This window comes from Cyrtonyx montezumae, unplaced genomic scaffold, assembly GCF_038088225.1.
Source record: "Cyrtonyx montezumae isolate F1298 unplaced genomic scaffold, pur_monq_1.0 scaffold_17, whole genome shotgun sequence".
Classification (NCBI taxonomy): domain Eukaryota; kingdom Metazoa; phylum Chordata; class Aves; order Galliformes; family Odontophoridae; genus Cyrtonyx; species Cyrtonyx montezumae.
The window spans coordinates 23375812-23393270 of NW_027071903.1; the positions used below are offsets into that span (position 1 = coordinate 23375812).

General features: G+C 39.8%; 1 protein-coding gene across 4 annotated transcripts in view; it reads right to left on the minus strand.

The window, feature by feature from the left end:
* Positions 1–17008, minus strand: part of MYZAP (myocardial zonula adherens protein) — a 40733-nt gene extending 23725 nt beyond the window's left edge. For 3 of the 4 annotated variants that reach the window (XM_065733809.1, XM_065733807.1, XM_065733810.1), the window contains exons 1-4: positions 16891–17008; positions 10067–10156; positions 2795–2953; positions 190–282 (exon numbers count right to left, since the gene is read on the minus strand). In XM_065733809.1, coding sequence (XP_065589881.1) covers positions 190–282; positions 2795–2953; positions 10067–10156; positions 16891–16974 — 426 coding nt within the window. In that variant the 5' untranslated portion in view covers positions 16975–17008. Of the gene's footprint in view, positions 1–189; positions 283–2794; positions 2954–10066; positions 10157–16750; positions 16790–16890 lie in introns of those variants that run through there. The other variant, XM_065733808.1, reaches the window with a different exon arrangement.
* Between the last annotated feature and the right edge of the window lie 451 nt (positions 17009–17459).

The following is a 17459-nucleotide window of genomic DNA, read 5'->3' on the forward strand; positions in this document are numbered from 1 at the left end:
CGTCATCTAGAATGAACGTGCACCCAGGCAATGCTATCAAGATTATCTTTCATTTCCAATAACCAGGCAACTAATTCCATATACAAAAGCATCCCTGTCCTACTTTACCTTCCTGGAGGGAAAAGGTAAATAGATAGTACAGGGACAGTTACTATCATATGGTTTCCCTACAGGTGAATGCATACTTACTTTCAGTTCACTCGTAAGCTGCTGTATTTTTCGTTTCATTTCATCATACTCCCCATACATTTTCTTTCTTACTTTTTCCAGAGTTGCTCTCACCTGGTGTTAGAAAAATCACATGCCTTTATCAATCAGACTTACTGATGACACTGTTTATATCGGGACACGGTATTGTGTTTCTGCATTCTTTATTGTTACCTTTAGAACTGCCCATTATTAATGAAACTTCTACCAACAGTTTACTCTTAAGACAAGTTAAGTCTTAAGAGCTGTCCTCATAGGGATGATCTAAACAAAAATCTGAGTAATTTTAAATTCTCTGCACACTTAGACAATATAAATAACAAATTTCAATTAAATTATCTAGAAAACTAACCTATTTTGTTTACTAACAGAATTAAAATTAACTTGAACATATGTGTTCTTTCTAAAAAAAGCATATATGTATGGATTTAGTATACATTAATTCTATTGAAGTGTTTAATTAAGTTTTCACAGAGTGTCCTTTGAAAATAAGCCCTTTAGCTTCACTGAATCTGGACTTTTAGGCCCATATTGAGCTAAACAATATATTAGCATATATTTACAATGTAATTTCAAATCTGAAGAACGGAGTACCCAAACTGATTTTATTAAAAAGCTATGGATGTAAACTATACTTTGCCTTTCTAATAAATAAATAAATAAATAAATAAATAAATAAAAATAAAGGAAAAAGGAAAAAAAAATAAGTATGTTAGAAGCCAGCTTGGGTTTGCATGCCATTGAGAAACATGCAAAGAACCAATTTTCTCAAGAGCACACATTGTAATCACTTGTTAAATGCTTGCCTATAGTTTATCTTCCGGCTACATAGTTCAAATTCTTCTTCCCCTCCCCTCAACTGAACACACGCTGGTTGAAGATCATCTAGGGCAGTCAGCTTACCTTGCATCTGCATAGCTGAAGTGGGGCTTGGGAAGAAACAAGGGAAAAGCACTAGAAAGGGGAAGTTTCTGGGAGCTCTGCAGTATATGCAGTCCCAGAAAGAGAATGCTGCCCACCAAACCTACACAAGGCATGGGCACAAGCCTACTGCAGACTGCACGTGTCCTTTAGGATGAGAAACATGGAAAGAAGCTGACTCCTGCACTTCTGAAGGAAGCACTCCTCGCCCTGTCTCTACCCATACATATGCACCTGCCCACATACACACTTGCACGGTGCAAGTTTGACTTCAGTACAGGAAAAAAAAGCATCAGCAGTTCAGAACACAGTCTTCCATTTCTGGGCTAAGTCAGCATATACGTGGCACAAGCTGAGGGCTCTGCTTTTAAAGATGAAACTTATCTGACAGGCCAAAGTTCACAACTAGCATAGCTGATCACAGCCTACACCTCTTCACAGGTCTTACCCATTTTTTTCTGAAATAACAGGTACCTGGAACCCAGTGCAAGACATGCTATCAGTCTGGCCTGACATTTCCCACTGTACTACAACCCAACAGTGAACAGAAAAGTGCAGGGAGATGGTCCCAGTTCGAGCAGCCTGTATCACGTTCCAGAAGCAGCACAGCCTAAGGAGCTGCTGTGTGCTGTGTGCCAATTTATCCATTCCCTGACACCACTTCAGATAAACTACACAGACAGGCAAAGGGCACCAGAAGCAGCTCACGTTCCTTGCCTGCATAGCAGTAGCAACATACCCTAAATGGCAAGTACAGGTACTGGAGAGTGTTAAACACTGGGAGCCTGAAATCTGTGAGTAATATAGGAGAAAAACAAGTGCTGATAGCTGGAGACCAGGCAGATGCTAAGAGCACATATAATTACAGTCTCTTAGACTGCTGGCTTGACTCAGTGTTCCTCCCTTTTATATCAACACAGTTCTCCTGCACTTGAATCACTGTAAGATGATAATCATTGACCAATAGCTTCCTGGGTGGCAAAGGAAGATGGAAAGAGGTCAAATTATTCACTCTGGGCTAACTAGTAGGTTACTGCTAAAGCCTGAGAGACAAGGTCTGACAGGAAAAGAGATGGTGAGTCTCAAGCACAAAAATGAGCAGCATCAGAAATTCGAAGAGTTTCTGCCTGTTATGCTAAATGAGCATGCACAAAGAAATTAGGACAAAGTCATCTTATTAGGCTATTTTAAGGCTGCCCCAAAACATACCCAAGTGATTTTACTATATCACCTAATTCAGGAGCCTTTTCAAAACTATGATGGAGGAGGGGGAAGCAGAAGATAAGAGAGAGTTCAGCCTTTCAGGTGATTGTTTACAAAGTTCACCCTATATAACATTTGACATTATGAAGGCTTCAGGATGGGAACCTCAATGGCTGTTGGGCAGCTCGTCCAGCTCTATCCTCCCCCCCCCGCCCCCCAGTCACTAAGCATTATGGAGTATCACCTGGCTCCAAGGATGTGAGCTTCAACCACGTAGCTTCTAGATACCTACGTTTTTTTCTACTCAAGAAATAACAAGACATACCATCAACTTCAGAGTGGGTTCTCTATTCAAATCTGGGGTTATTTGGTGTGACATTAGTCATCTCACACATGCTCACAGCTCTATGGAAATATACGGAAGGGATATCCAACAAATTCTGAAGGTGAAAGCATAACTCACTTCTTTAATGTAATTCATCTCTTCTTTCAGCTGATCAGCTGACCAGCCATAGACCACCATTTCTCTCTTATGGTTGTTGTCAGTCCGGTGCACAACGCCATACACCATTCCATGAGAGAGCTTCCCTGGAGACATGCCATTTGGTACGTGGTAGAGCTCCTTAAAAACACATCATAATTTATTTTCAAGCCAGTTCTAGAATAATTTAAAAATCAAATAAGTACAGTAACAAAGGACAAGCAACAACAGTGAAAGCACACAAGTACCTATGAATAATAGATCCCAAGTGTTTGGGGGCCAAATTGTCAACCTTCATATTTTGAGATGATCAATGATCAGTTTATAATCAGTACAGATGTCATTTTTCACTAGCTTTAGGGGAAATGGTATGTGTACAGCCAAGAGCAACAGATGGGATTACTGCAAGGAGAGAGACATATGAGAGAGAAAGTTCCTCTGGCTTATATGGTTATTCTCCGCATTCTTCCAGAGGACTGTTTGCTCTTACAGTTTCCTTTTAAATTCTTGCAAACACAAAAACTCCTTCCTTCTGCCCCCTGCAAAGTCCATACTGCGCAAAACATCAGAATTCACAAGTTTAATCTAAATATTTAGACAGTTCTCAGAAGAAAATTAAAACAAAATTCAAAGCTCTTAAGGAGAGTTCAGATAGTGATATTTTACCCTGTAGATAAACAAACTATAAGTTTAGTTTGCATTTTAGGCTAAACTCCTCCAAAACAATCAAACATCCCTTTCAGTCTGTAATTATATTACAAAATGTGTAGAACTGATGTTATAAGAGACAAAGTGATGCTATGAAACATCATGTGAGTGTTTCAGTGTTAGGAACTACTATAGGAGGACAGAACGTCAAGAACTTCAAGCACAGGTCTTGATAAGAAATTAAAGTGGCAGCTTCAAAGCGTTTATGTTTGATACTTTAGTGATCTGCAGAAATCTGTAGAAAGATTTTTGTAATAAACTTCTGTACTATTTTAAGGTGCTCTTTGCAACAGTCTCCACTTATCATCTTGTCAGTGTGCCTTGTAAGAAAATTATTCATGCTAACAGTAGGAATCATTTCCCTCAGTATATAAATATCTGCAAGGTCAGATGTAGCCACCCACACTGACTACTCACCTGGCCTCCCTTCTGATAAACCCAGAGCAATATACCCCCGCAGCAATTATCTGAAGTGAATCAGACTCCACAAATACTAATTTATATTTCTGATTACAAAAAATTTGAACAACTAGCTCAGACAGATCTCCACACTCTAGCTTTTAAAACGAGGAAAAAAAAATAACTCTTGCATGGCACTGACTAATTTTCTCAACGCTGAAATGCTTTTACTGAATCATTACTGGCTTAATCATTTCACTGAAGCTCTGTGTGCACTCAGGACTGGGAGGGGAACAATCCTGGAGTAGACTCCCAATAAAGACAGTTTCAGGCAAAGAACAAAGCTGGATGTAACCATTTAAAATGAAAACCACCAAATATCCCTTATAGGAAAATACTGGTCAACTAGCCCTATCTATACCAGATATTATTTTACATGTTGAAAACACTACATGCAAGGCTTTGTATCCTGATAACCCAAAGTTATATAATTATGGTTTGCTTGTTTTTCTCTTCTCTTTACATGCATACAGACAAAAATCCTACATCTGATTGTTTGAGAATAAATACAGGAACTAGATGGGGATATGACTCAAAACTTTTGTATCTGTTTACTTCCAGGGTTGTATAGCTGCTCTGGTTGTTTCATATCAGCTCCTCCCCCGCGTCTGGATGAAGGGGATAAATACAAGCTTCCATCTTCCAGATAACAAGATGAACAATCACTTTGATTGTTTAGACGTTACTAAGGCCACAGACATTGAATTCATAAATCCATAACCTTTACGCACTCTAATTCATATTTTATGAGTTGAACAGCTGAATACTAGCAACTACCAAGATTCTTTGTGCCTCTGAAACATTAGCAGAATTGTTTAAAGTTCTGTTTGCAGAATTCTGTATGAAGATTATGATCAAGTTCCTTATTTTTAGAATATTACAAACACATTTCTAAGGAATGCTTTAGAAGACTTTTCCCCCTCTAGCACAGGCAGATAGATTCAGACCACTAGGTTTGCAGGAAGAGAATCAATCACCAATGACACTTAAATATTTCACAGATGAACAAATTTAAATTTACATGATAACAGGCACATAATGATAACTATAAGTATGCACAAAGCCAGACTGGTCACACTTCTACGGCAATGACGATACACAATTGTCTGTCTATATTTGCACAAGCCTCCCAAGATTTCTTTGTCACTTCTTTTTCAGAAGATTAAAAGAATCTCCATCATCTGTTGGGAGTTCCAGTTCTGCCATGTGCTACTTACAATATAGGATATTGCTTTTCCTTCTCACTGTGTTCCTGTCTCCCATATATATCCACTCTCATAATTCAATTTTCTGACAAGGTTCTCACCCCTCTCCATTCTGAATCATCTCAGTGATGATAACAGAATAAGTAAATACTGTAAAATTAACCAGAAGAGTAGGTGAAGCTGGGAGGTTTCTTTAGATTAGTCAACGATTGCTTTTAAGATCAAACTATCAGCCAAATCTAGAGAATTTTTTTCACTCCTCAACTGCCTGTGCACTTGCAGATCTAGAACAATATATTTTCCAGGAGCAATTCGTTGCTGCAAAATTTTCTTAAAACCCATTCTATGAAAAGGCTGACTAAGCTCAAGAAACTCCTGAATATTTCTTTGCGGCTATTGTCAGTTATATGACAACTCAAGTTAACCACAACAACACATCATGTTGATGTACATTAAGGCAGCTTCCAGGAACATGCTTTGTCTAAGTTGTAGCAACAGTCATGTTGCAGTTGGTGTGATCACACAACATAACCTAAAGAAAAGCAGACTGTTTACTTAATTAATAAATATTTAATCCAGGAGCTGACACCCCAAGGTTGCAAAAGTCTTAATAATTGCCATCATCCTGTTTATATCTGTCCAATTAAGTAGCACAAGCAACACCTGAAGCCAGCATAAAAACAAACTCATATTTAAATGTGAATTGTGAGCTGCTTTTCACACTGCCCGTGGTTTATCAGCATTATGTAAATAACACTATGGAATGAGTTACTTCTGAATCCATTTCTATCAATTTTTTAAATGAAAGTTTGATAAATATTTTTCAAAAGTTTGGTAGCAACAGAGGTATCTTATTTTATGGAAAAGGAGCATTTGACATAATGATTAGCAGTTTCAGAATTAGTAGACATATGGCCCTGAAATTCTGCTGTATTGTGATCATCTGTTTACCAGCACTATCTAACAGCTCTTCTTTTAATCTACAATCAAATCAGTTAAGTGAGGCTTCATCTTTTCCTCAATTGCCACATTTCAGAGAATTCTGAAATAGCCAGTCATCTTTTGTACTCTATTTATTAAAAATAAATAAATAAATAAAACATTCACATTGTTACCTAAATTGCATATTTCCTGTCCAGAAAAATGTCAAATTTATAATATTGAGTTCGCTAATTTCAGAATTTCAGTTCACAATTATCTGCTCTTGCAAAGGCAGCCATATTTCTTCATATTCCCCTATAGTCTATGAAAATCACATTCCATTTAGGGACGTTTTGTACATCACAAATATTAAAATGTGGAAAATATGCTAACAGATAGACACAGGTGTTCTTAAACTCATGACACTGAATAAGAAGCATCACTTAGCACATTCCCACTTTCAAGCTCTTTGAAATATCATAGAATTTAGGTGCCACATCTAATCAAATAAAACTGTTTCCGTAACACCATTGTTCATACACTAAGATAAGGCAAATACATTAGTTACCAGAGGTCAGTGGAATGATTTCTGTGGTCTTCATTTAGTGCTAGTTTTGATAATGAGTTGCTTAAATAGCACACAAAAAAACAGAATCAGTGCTGGAGAAGATGAGAAACAGTAATATCAGCCACCTGTAGAAGGTGAACCACATTTAAGTCTAAACTCCTGCCATCCTGGTGGGAGTGGGCTGGTAGCCAGAGATCAGCAGAGAAAATAGGCACTGTCCCAGATTCAAAGTGCACAACAGCCTCATATTCACTGCGCTCATATTCCTTGATCCAGGCCTGACACAAGTTTCTCTTGATTCTCTGCACCATGCACTGGAGAAAATTCCCCTTCTGGCTTCCTTACAGCCTGTTTTTGCTAGGGGAAAAACGTTTACTCTGCTTTTGTATTTCTGCTCAGGAAGCAATAAGGATTTCAACTCTAGGATGTGATTAATTAAAAAATGTAAATTATAGAGGATATACGAAGCCAAAGAATCAGTTAAAGGTTAAGATAAAATGCTATTCAAACCCTGTTGAAAGCTACAAAAACAGTAAAGAAGGACAAATTTATAAAGCATTATCTCATTTTCACCCTCTTGTCCATGTTCTCAAAGTAAAAAAAAAAAAGAAAAAAAATTTGATGCATATATCTCAATATTCTGCCCTCAAATATCTAGTTGCAGCTTCCAATGACACTTCCAAATTTAGCCATGAAAGTGAAGAAAGGAACTGACCGATGGATAAAAATAAGCCCAAGCCCAAACAGAGACAATACTATTGTTTAGTAGCATTTTGTTATGCAGGACAAGGCAGGCTTCAGAACACACAGATACTGCATATGATCTGACCAGCACAATAATCCTTTGTACTTCATGGTGAAGTAAACAGCCTCATACTACTTTCATCTATTGCCTATCACTAACAGGAGAAATGGAACAAAATTATGATAGTTCCAGGCACTCCCAGCCTGAAGTGCTAACAATACAGATAGTTAGCTTTTTGCCAATAAAATTAAATCAGCCAACCAACTTGTACTTGTGACTTCACTTCTCACGTTTCTTTCAAGGCATCACAGACTAAGCAGGAATACAGACGTGCAGCCTGAAACCCATAGCACAAGTTCTCTTTCCCTTCAGTTTTTGAAATCTGTATCTAACAGGGTAGCGACTTTTACAAAAGACAGGCAGAGGCCATCCTCCTGCCCTTAATGCCTGCAGTAATTTTGTCACAACAAAACTATCCAACTCTGGCACTTCGTTCTATTTTTCACACTGGATCATTTTTATTTCATATCAGAATGGCATTAAATTAATCAATCTAGAAACATAAAGCACTGATAAAGATTTAATGAATTGACTTATTTATTTACAGAATATATTACATTATTATTTACATAATGTATTTTCTGCTAAACCTGGTCTGCAATGAAAAAAGCTAAGTTAACAACTACTGACTTAACCGATAAAGAATCAGTTCTGTACTGACAGTGAGCTCCAAAGCAAGGTGCTGGGAGGTTCAGCGCTGGCAAGAGCTCCTGCACAGCTCATTTTGCAACTGCTACACCTTCTGATAGTATTCAGTTCCAGAAGATACAGAAAATTAAGAAATTAACAGCAAGCAATCACAGTGTCACATTAGGGCGGCTCAAAATCACCTCCTTCTAATGAAAGATTAGAAAGAGATGATTACAACTAAATGTCACGCCACAGTGTATTTATAGTTCTCTGGCATTCCCTCTGACACAGCAACGTCTATGCTCTCCTCCCTCACCGCTTGTCTGCCCAAAGAGGAGAGAGCTCAGCAGCCAAGCTTAGATCACCCGACCTGCTTGAGTACTTCAGCACACACTGCACACACCTCTGGTTACCCTTGCAGTTAATTTCTGTAAGTTAAGAGTTGTGATTCTTAAATATTAAAAATATTTTTCCAAATGTTTTTTCTTTGCACCCAGTATTAAAGAGAGCACAGAACTCTAACTTCCAAGTCTGGCTCTTGCATTTGATTCTTGGTGAAGCTGTGTGTTTTGACATCAAATTGCAAAGTGTAAGGCAGAAAGCTGAGCTCTTCTCTAATTTCTCTCTATTAGCATTGTCTCCAGAATATAGTTCTTATAGGACTATGTGAAAATTATCTAACATTTGTAAAATTTCTTACTCGAAACATGACGTAAGGAATTTCATTAACACTGAGTGAGCTGAACATGGGTGGATCAGCAGAGATACCCAATCACTGCTCTCAGAAGGATTATTTGGTGTGGGTTTTTTTTTTTTGTTGCTTTTGTTTTGGTTCCGTTTTTTGAAGCTTACAGTAAGATAAAACTATCTGAGTACACCAGTCAAGAATCTTGTGTGCACTATGAGTTACTGTGTAACTAATTCAAATGTACAAACCAATATAGTACATAGTCAATAAAAATCTACAGATAATAAATTCCTGTCTTCTTTTAGAGGCATGAGGGAAAAACAGTTCATGTTCAGTGATTTTTTTTTGTAGTTGCTTCATGTTCAGTCTACTTTTTTTTTTAATTACACCAAAAAAGTAAAACACAAGTAAATGACACAATTACTCTGTGTTGTTTGGGGTTTTTTTTAATTGCTAAAACACTGAATAATTAGAGCCCAGTTCTGATGATTTTATATACACTTTCTAAAAGCATACAATATCCCTCTCATTAAATACAGCGTCCTGCAGACAAAAGAAATGTCACATGAGGAAGTGACCAAGAATTCCACAAGCCCTAATCACTGACACTTCTTTCTCATTATTACACTACTCAGCACAGTCAAATGAGTTAAGCCGTGAGTCAGTAAGTATCCTCCTCTAAAGCAAACTTATATTACACGTAGGGCAATGGCCCATACGTTTAAGCTACACTAGGGATTCCTGAAATCAGACACAAGCTGACAGAATTCTAAGTGGTGGCTGAAAGTACTTTGATTGCTGCAAGTAAACACTTCCTGTACACGATGAATTATTACATTCTAAATGTTCAAGTCTCAGGCAATCCAGCTCACATACACAGTAAAGGTTCATTTCTTGCACAATGTTAAACCTATATGAAATATAAAATTTCCCTGTTCAGGTGAGGATCAAAACTTTGCTTACTGCAAGACACTGCTGCTTATAGCAGTCCAGCATATAAATATTAAATAATCAAGTAACAAAAATACTTCAGTCACACATGACTGTCAATCTCTGTGCTGTTTATTACTTTCCCTCTATTTTGTATGCATCTTTGCTGTTCCTAACACCTGAGCCCAGGCTCAAAGTTCACAGCTGACTTGCTCAATGTCCAAATGTTCTTCAGTCTTCCAAGATGGTCCAATTACCAAAACAACCAAAATGAGCTTCCAAGGCTGTCAGTATTTACCCCCTGTTTGTACAGCATTTACCTACAATTGCTAAAACTTACATGTTTGTTTCTTTCTGGTTCTTTTGCTCCCTGTTCAGGCTGTGAGACTTCATCAGGTGGTACTGTTAAACGTAGTCTGCAAACATTCATCTGAAAGGAAAACAAAAGACTGCTTTTAGATCTAAGAGTTACAAAAATTAGTTTTAATAATTTGCTTTGCAAAATGAACCATGCCAACATTCAAGTTTTCTTTTATGATTTTCTACCTTCTTCCAATCAGCTGACAAAAAAGCAAGCTATTAGTAAAAGGCTAGAGGGTTTTTTAGCTGGCAAGAAATAATTCAAGGGCATTCCGTAATTACATACCTTAAATAGCAAAACAAACCTTTTCAATTAACAGCATGTTCTTATGTACTCACAAATGACATTGAGAGCTCAGATATCAGAACAATGAACATAATTTCCTAGTTTCTCAGCTTTGTTTGCAGATTTGGCACACTTTTAATCTTCAAAAGGGATTATTTAGAAACACAAAGTATATTCTGGAGTGAATGTCCCTTTTTTGTTCAGTATTTGATCCAGGCGTATCTCAGTACAGAAATTCCTCTAAATTCAAACAGAAATACTACTGAAATGTTATATACAAAACTACTTGTGAAAGCTAAGTTCAGAATTCAGAATTTTTCACAGAAAATTTAAGAAACAGGCCAGGGAGTCTGATCCCTTTTCATCTTTCATCACTGCTGGCCTTGCTTTTGGCTGAGATCTTTGCTGTAACAATATTTTTAAAGCATCATATCTCATATGAGAAATTTGGTTACAAACGTTAGTCTTAGCTGTATACATGAGACATTTTTGTAGAAAACAATCCTAAGTCCTAAGCAGAGCAAATGATGTAATGGGAATTTTTTTAGTCTAAATTCAACACTTCACAGCATCTTCCTGTGAAACTTCAGCTATCTGGTGAAAAAATGACTCTAAGCTGTTCTTCAAAATGTCTAAAGCACTTCTTTCATGGTTAGTTATGTTTCACTGCCACAACAGTACTAGGAACTTAATCCTAACATTTAACCTAAATTTCCCCCTCTTTTATTTTTAAAACCATTCCCCTTTATCCTATCACTGTCTGGACATGAAAAAAATTTGGTACTCCTCCTGTTCATAAGCTCCCTTCAAGTACTGCAAAGTCACAAGGAGGTCTCCCCCAAGCCTCCCCTTCTCCAAGCTAAACAAGCCCAACTCCCCCCACCTTTCTACACTGGACAGGTGCTCCAGCCCTTCAGCCCTCACTTTGGTGGCCCTCCCACTCTAACAGCTCCACATCTTTCTCATACTGGGAGCCTCAGGCCTGAACGCAGTACTCCAGACGGGGCCTCACAAGAGCGTAGTGGAGAAAGATAATCAATGCCCTCTCTGCTGGTCAGTCCCCTTTTGAAGCAGCCTGGGATACAGTTGGCCTTCCGGGCTGCAAGTGCACACAGCTGGCTTGTGTCCAGCTTTTCTTACACCACGAATCCCAAGTCATCCTCCACAGAACTTCTCTCACTAAGTTCTTCTCCCATTCTGTTGCCCTGACCCAAGTGCAGCACCTTGCACTTGGCTTTGTTGAATCTCACTAGGTTCACATGGACCGACCTTTCAAGCCTGACCAGACCCCTCTGGATGGCATCTCTTCCTTCTATTCTGTCAACTGCACCACTCAGCCTGGTGTCATCCACAAGCCTGCTGAGGGTGCACTGGATCCCACTGTTCGTGTTGTTGATGAATGTACTAAACAGCACTAGTCCCAAGACAAACCTCTGGAGGACACCACTCATGTCCAGCCTTCACCTGGCCATAAAGCCAGCTCTCCAACTGCAAATATTCAACCAAATTTGTGTCTACTGATTAGTCCAGCTTTTAAATTCAAATTTCTCATTTAGAGATAAGGATATGGTATGGAATCATGACAAAGGCCTTGAATGTGTACTTGTTCCCTGAAGTACAGCTTTCCAATTACTCTTGCCCAAGATCACAGTACATGTCTTTATTATTATACCATTTCCTTCTGCTTCAAAAACAGCAACCATGTTCTGCTTGCAGGCATTCAGAGCATAGCAGCAAAGTACTTCTCATAGACCATGAATTTCACCATTTCATCATCCAGTTCTTCAGATTCTCATATCAAATAAGTCTTCCCTTCACTTTCAAGGCTCTTCAAAACACAATCTCCTCACAGCACCACCATTCAGAATCTCTAAAACAAAGATTCTAATTCTCTCTGCTTTCTTTAAATCCCATCAAGTTGACCAATCCACACTGGTATAACATCAACTGTACTAAAAAATTATGCTACTTTCTGCTTCCTTCCATCTTCTTTTAGGTCTTCAGGTCTGCAAGGACTTCTAGAAAAATGTCCTGAGATAATGTTTACATAGAATGTGTGACCCATATTTGTATTATACAAAGGGGAAAAAAAAGTCCATAACAAGATCTAGCTGAATTACAACCTACTCTTTAGATACATCTGTGGAGGTTACTTTCTGTGAATTGAGCTCTTCACTGTTATTTCATCATTCAGCCATATGGTATCAGCTTGAGAACAAGAAGCCACAGAGAAAGTGATAGAAGAAAGAAAGCTCAGCACAGAAGCGGTTTATACTTTAATATTTCCTAGAAAATTATGAAACGATGAAACAGGTTTAAAAATGATGAGTCCCTGCACATTGGCTTCAGACACTGATTGAGTGCTATTTGTATTCTTCTGAGAACAAGACTCTTCCCTTACGCTGCAGAAACTATCAGTCCTTCCTGCATGCAAGTTATCAAGATATATTAGTAACAAGTTCCTTGGTGTTAGAGCTCATTGATTCATAAAGTAATAAATACTAGGCTTTATCACCTTTTTAATTTCTACTTCCCCCTGTTCTTTCTTCTCATTGGCTTAGCAAGGCTCTTTCCTCTAAAACAAGTGTGTTTACAACAAAAAGGAAAAGAGATACTGGCATTCATCCATGTAGTCAAACAAAGACCAGACCTGTAAATCGGAAATAGAACTGAGTTTGTGCTGTGCAGGAAGTGACAGCTGAGGCCGACTTTTTCTTACAGGGGTTTCAAATGAAAGAAAGTATAGTTAAAAGGAATGAAAAGATTCTTATGAGAAAACATGACAAATATCTCAAAGAAATAGAAATGCATACTGACCGGCAACTCAATGTCAGGAGAAATGGAGTTACACGTGTAAGTTTTTCCGAAGCTGGCAAATGGTTTGCTGTTCAGTCAGCAAAGGACTGCTTATAGCCAACACATTTACAGGTTCATGGTGCAGTGACTGTAAATAAGTAATTATCCCTGTATGCGTACACCAGCTAGTGAATCATGACTGCCTGTCACAACACAGCAATGCACGTGTTACAAGGTTACTAGGAAGGAAGTCACAGAAACCCAAAAGGAAGGCAGGCAAGTTGTAACAACTAGCTCAGAAATACAAATCAATAACAGCAATTTGCTGAGACTAAGAACGCCGTACAAAAGGTTGCTAACCTAATTTTTCTTGCCTTTTTATTATTTATTCTTTTTACACTGTCTTCTCAATTACCTTGGTAAATCACATTTTTCACTTCCTTGTTTCCAAGTTAAATCATAACTATTGAAACACCTGAAATCACGATCATATTTTCAACAGTATTTCTGACAAAAAAAATGAAGATGTACTGCTTCACTTTGCAGCCTGCTGCACATAAATGCCATTCAGAGGGTGGCATGAGCAGTCATTTGACAATTCCAGCACTGAAGTCACGCCCAGGGACGCTTGTATCACAGAGGTAAAGTACCACCCAGCTCTGAATTCCTTGCTGGGACAACCTCATACAGGCTGTACTCTTACCACTGTTTATAACAATTGCAATTCTGTATCTTTGGGTTAACAGCAGAAATGTATAACGTAGCCATTGGCTCCTATTATTCCTGGACCACAGGAAGTCACACACTACCTAAGTTTCAGAACTACATGCTGATATGTTGAAATTCACAAACTCTACAGAGATTAGAAAGGATAAACAACAGGCCCCCACTTTCCCCTTAACCTTCAGAAGCAGCTATTGATACGGCATCTATATTGTTTTTGTTATGTAGTGCTTCCTAAAGAAACAGCTCTCCCCACCATTTGTCGGCAAGCTTACTGGATCACATGAATGAGCAGGCTCACACAGAAAGCACAGCCAGCCCTCTTCCAACAGCAAAACATGGCTGCAGTGATGCCCTAAAATGAAAATGAAATCATAGGAGGAAGAGTCTCTGCCAAACAGCGGCAGAATAATGGGCAGCTGAGGATGAAGAAGTAATTTCCAGAAACAATTGGGTTTTGTAGGGATAAACCCTACAAATGGAGAATGATGGGGAGAAAGATGGAGAGTTCCACAAGTAGGGAAAAGACTGTAATTGTATTTCCTTCAGTTGGTGGCTGACAGTAAGAACAAGTGATGAAAAACAGAGGGACAGACACGGCTTCCACCACACTTTTATGTCACCAAAACAGAGACTTTATGAGAATAACTTTTAAAAAGAAATAGGTGTGCAGGTATCAAGTTTCCCAGGCTATCAGATTTTAGTTTGGTTTACAGCAACTGTAGCTCTGACAAGCCAACAATGTACGTAAGCATCACTACGCCAACATTTTATACTCTCTCCTGGCTTTGACACCAACAACCCACAAGCAGTATTTCCAGAGCTCATCTGACATCATCTGTAGAATGACTATGCTGACAGGAAAACAAAAGCTGATAGGTTCACCCCCCCACAACACCAGACTGAAAAGTTTGCTGACTGCAATGGAAATTGACAGGTGAAAACACACTCTTCTACCAAACAAATTACTAAGAGTCTAGAGGGACAGCATAACTGAGAGCTACTGCAATACAGTAGTTAAGAAAAAAGGCAATCTAGGTTAGTTAAAAATGTTAAGAATTCATGGCCCAGATCCACAATCCACATTCATGTTTACCATCCTACTCAAATCACTAGGGTGCAACTTAAGACAAAAACAGATGACAGATTCAGTTTGAGTAATGTTCTTCAGACTCTTAATTCTCCTTTCTAAAAACAAGAAACGTCCAGTAAGGGATTGATTGTAGCTAAGTACTGAAATAACTGCAGTGCTAGCATTAAAATAATGATCAAGGCTTTGATAGAATAACCAAGGTTACTAGCATAGCAGTATAAAAATATAAGCTGTCCACCAGCAACCTGTCTCAACCTAAGACTTTTACAGTACTTCACAGGGAAGATGTGGTTCGGTATTTATCTAAATTCAAATGAACCTTGGAGTTAACAAAAACAGAATCAAATTTTGCTGATCTTTCCAATTCCTCACAATTTAACACTTTGAGATAATATGTTGAGTAACAATCTGCTATCCAAACTGCTCAATGGCCAAACATTGCTCTTTGCTTAAGATCAGATGTTAGTTTCAGAGTCCTGAAGGTGAGAGCAAAAATGAAGCAGGTTTTAATTTCAGTCCCCCCTTAACAAGCAAAGAAAGTACTTTCTTTGGTCATTTATCTGGCTAGTCTTCTTTGTTTATGAAATCTGTTACGAGATTCCCCACACCACTGCAATTAAAGGGCACTTTTCCCATGACAACAGGCACACAGGAATGTGGCACACATCTTTCATTTACTCTGCAGTTAATCTAACAGTCTTCCTCATCTCTTCTGACAACTCACAGTAAAAGACTCATATTTTGCTACAAAAGGAAGAGCAGCTTCCCACATTTTATTTGGGAACTAGATCCTGCTCATTTACTTTGGAGAATTTATTTCATAAGCTCATTTTACACTGATTGCGGCAAGTACTTTGTGAGGATAAAAATAAGAAAATTAACACCCAAACACAAAACTCTCCCATCTTTAACTTTTTAAAGAAATACTAAGACAGGAAAACTCAGTGGGAGCAGAGTAGATTTTGTACTGCACGTAAGAAGTATGATTTCTAATCACTCAATTTTTTCAACATAAATGACAGTTTCAGTTTATTATGAATCCAGAATTTTGTATTTCCTAGACCAAAATTAAGGATTATCATTACCAAAATTATCACATGAATGGCAAGAACTTCTTTTCTGTGAGAGAGCACAAGTTGCTTGTTACCATGTACAGCTTGTGTTAATTTGATGTCCTTCACTGGTTTCATTGCAACTGATAAGCTCAAAGTTTGGAGCGCCCAACCTATCCCTAAATATTTCAGCATTTCTCAAGATCACACAAAGTGCACTTCTCTGTACATGTGAGCTTAGCATTTGATTGTGTTGATTTATTCCTTCACATAAAACATGCCCCTCCAGTGATAACACTGTGGCTACAGCAGAGCATAAGGGCTCTCTGAAGCAGGGTGGCTGTGTAAACGTTGCTGTCATACCTGCCAGAGTTCTAACAACTTTTAAGACACATTTTCCCGAGCGTAAATATATCACGGTTTATCAATGAAAATTAAGAAGTTAAAAAGGTCAGTAAATCATACTTCTACATCTGTACTTCAAAAGAAATGACCACTGCCATGTCAACCATTATGGGGAAAGAGTCTCAGGGGAAGTTCTCCATTGTATGTATCAGGAAAAAGTCCACCACAGCACAGCTTCCTCACGGGTTTCCAGGAGAGCAGCCAGGAAGTAGCACTAACAAAAGCCCTGCAGGGCACCCCGAAAGCTCTGCCTTTCCCAGCACCTACCACAGACCTACTACAGAGGCTCAGAGAGATGTTTTCACACACCGCAAGCTTCACCTGAAAACACCGAAAATAAGCAAGCCCAAACGCGCTCCTCCGGCAAACTGAACGAGAGGGGTCACACCGCCCCACGGCGCGGCCCGCGGGACATCCCCGCCGTTCCCCCCCACCGCTGCCCCGCGCACCTTCCGCCGGGCGCGGCCGCCGTCGCCGGCCGTCCTCCTGGGGGTGGTGGCGGTGACCGTGAGCCCCGAGCTGTAGCGCAGCATCCCCGCGGGCCGCCGCGCTGGCGCTGACTGCGGATCCCTCTGGCCGGCGGCGCCGCTCCGCCCCCGCGCACACACCGCGGGCGGCCGCAGGGGCCGGGCTGCGCAGCGGCTGCCCCGGCGGGGCGGGCCGGGCCGGCGAGGAGGGTGCCCGGCGACCGTGCCGTGAGGGCGACCGAGAGCCCGGCGAGGGGTGCAGCCCGGCAAAGTCACCGGGCCCGCGGGGCTCGTGAGGAACGTGCCCTTGGGACACGCCGCGGTCCCTCTGCTGCCGGGATTTCGGTGCAGCCTGGGGACGGGGCTTGGAGAAGAGAGCCGAGCGGGTAGCGCGTGGCACCCGGCCATCTTCTGGGCTTGGAAGAATGGAGCTGGGGCTCAGGGGAGGCCTCTCCGGTACACACCTCTGAGTGCTCTAACGGGATAGTGCTACGTGAGAGCTGGGCAGCGTCCTCCCCTGCTGCTGCAGGCCTGGAGCTGGTCGGCCGCGC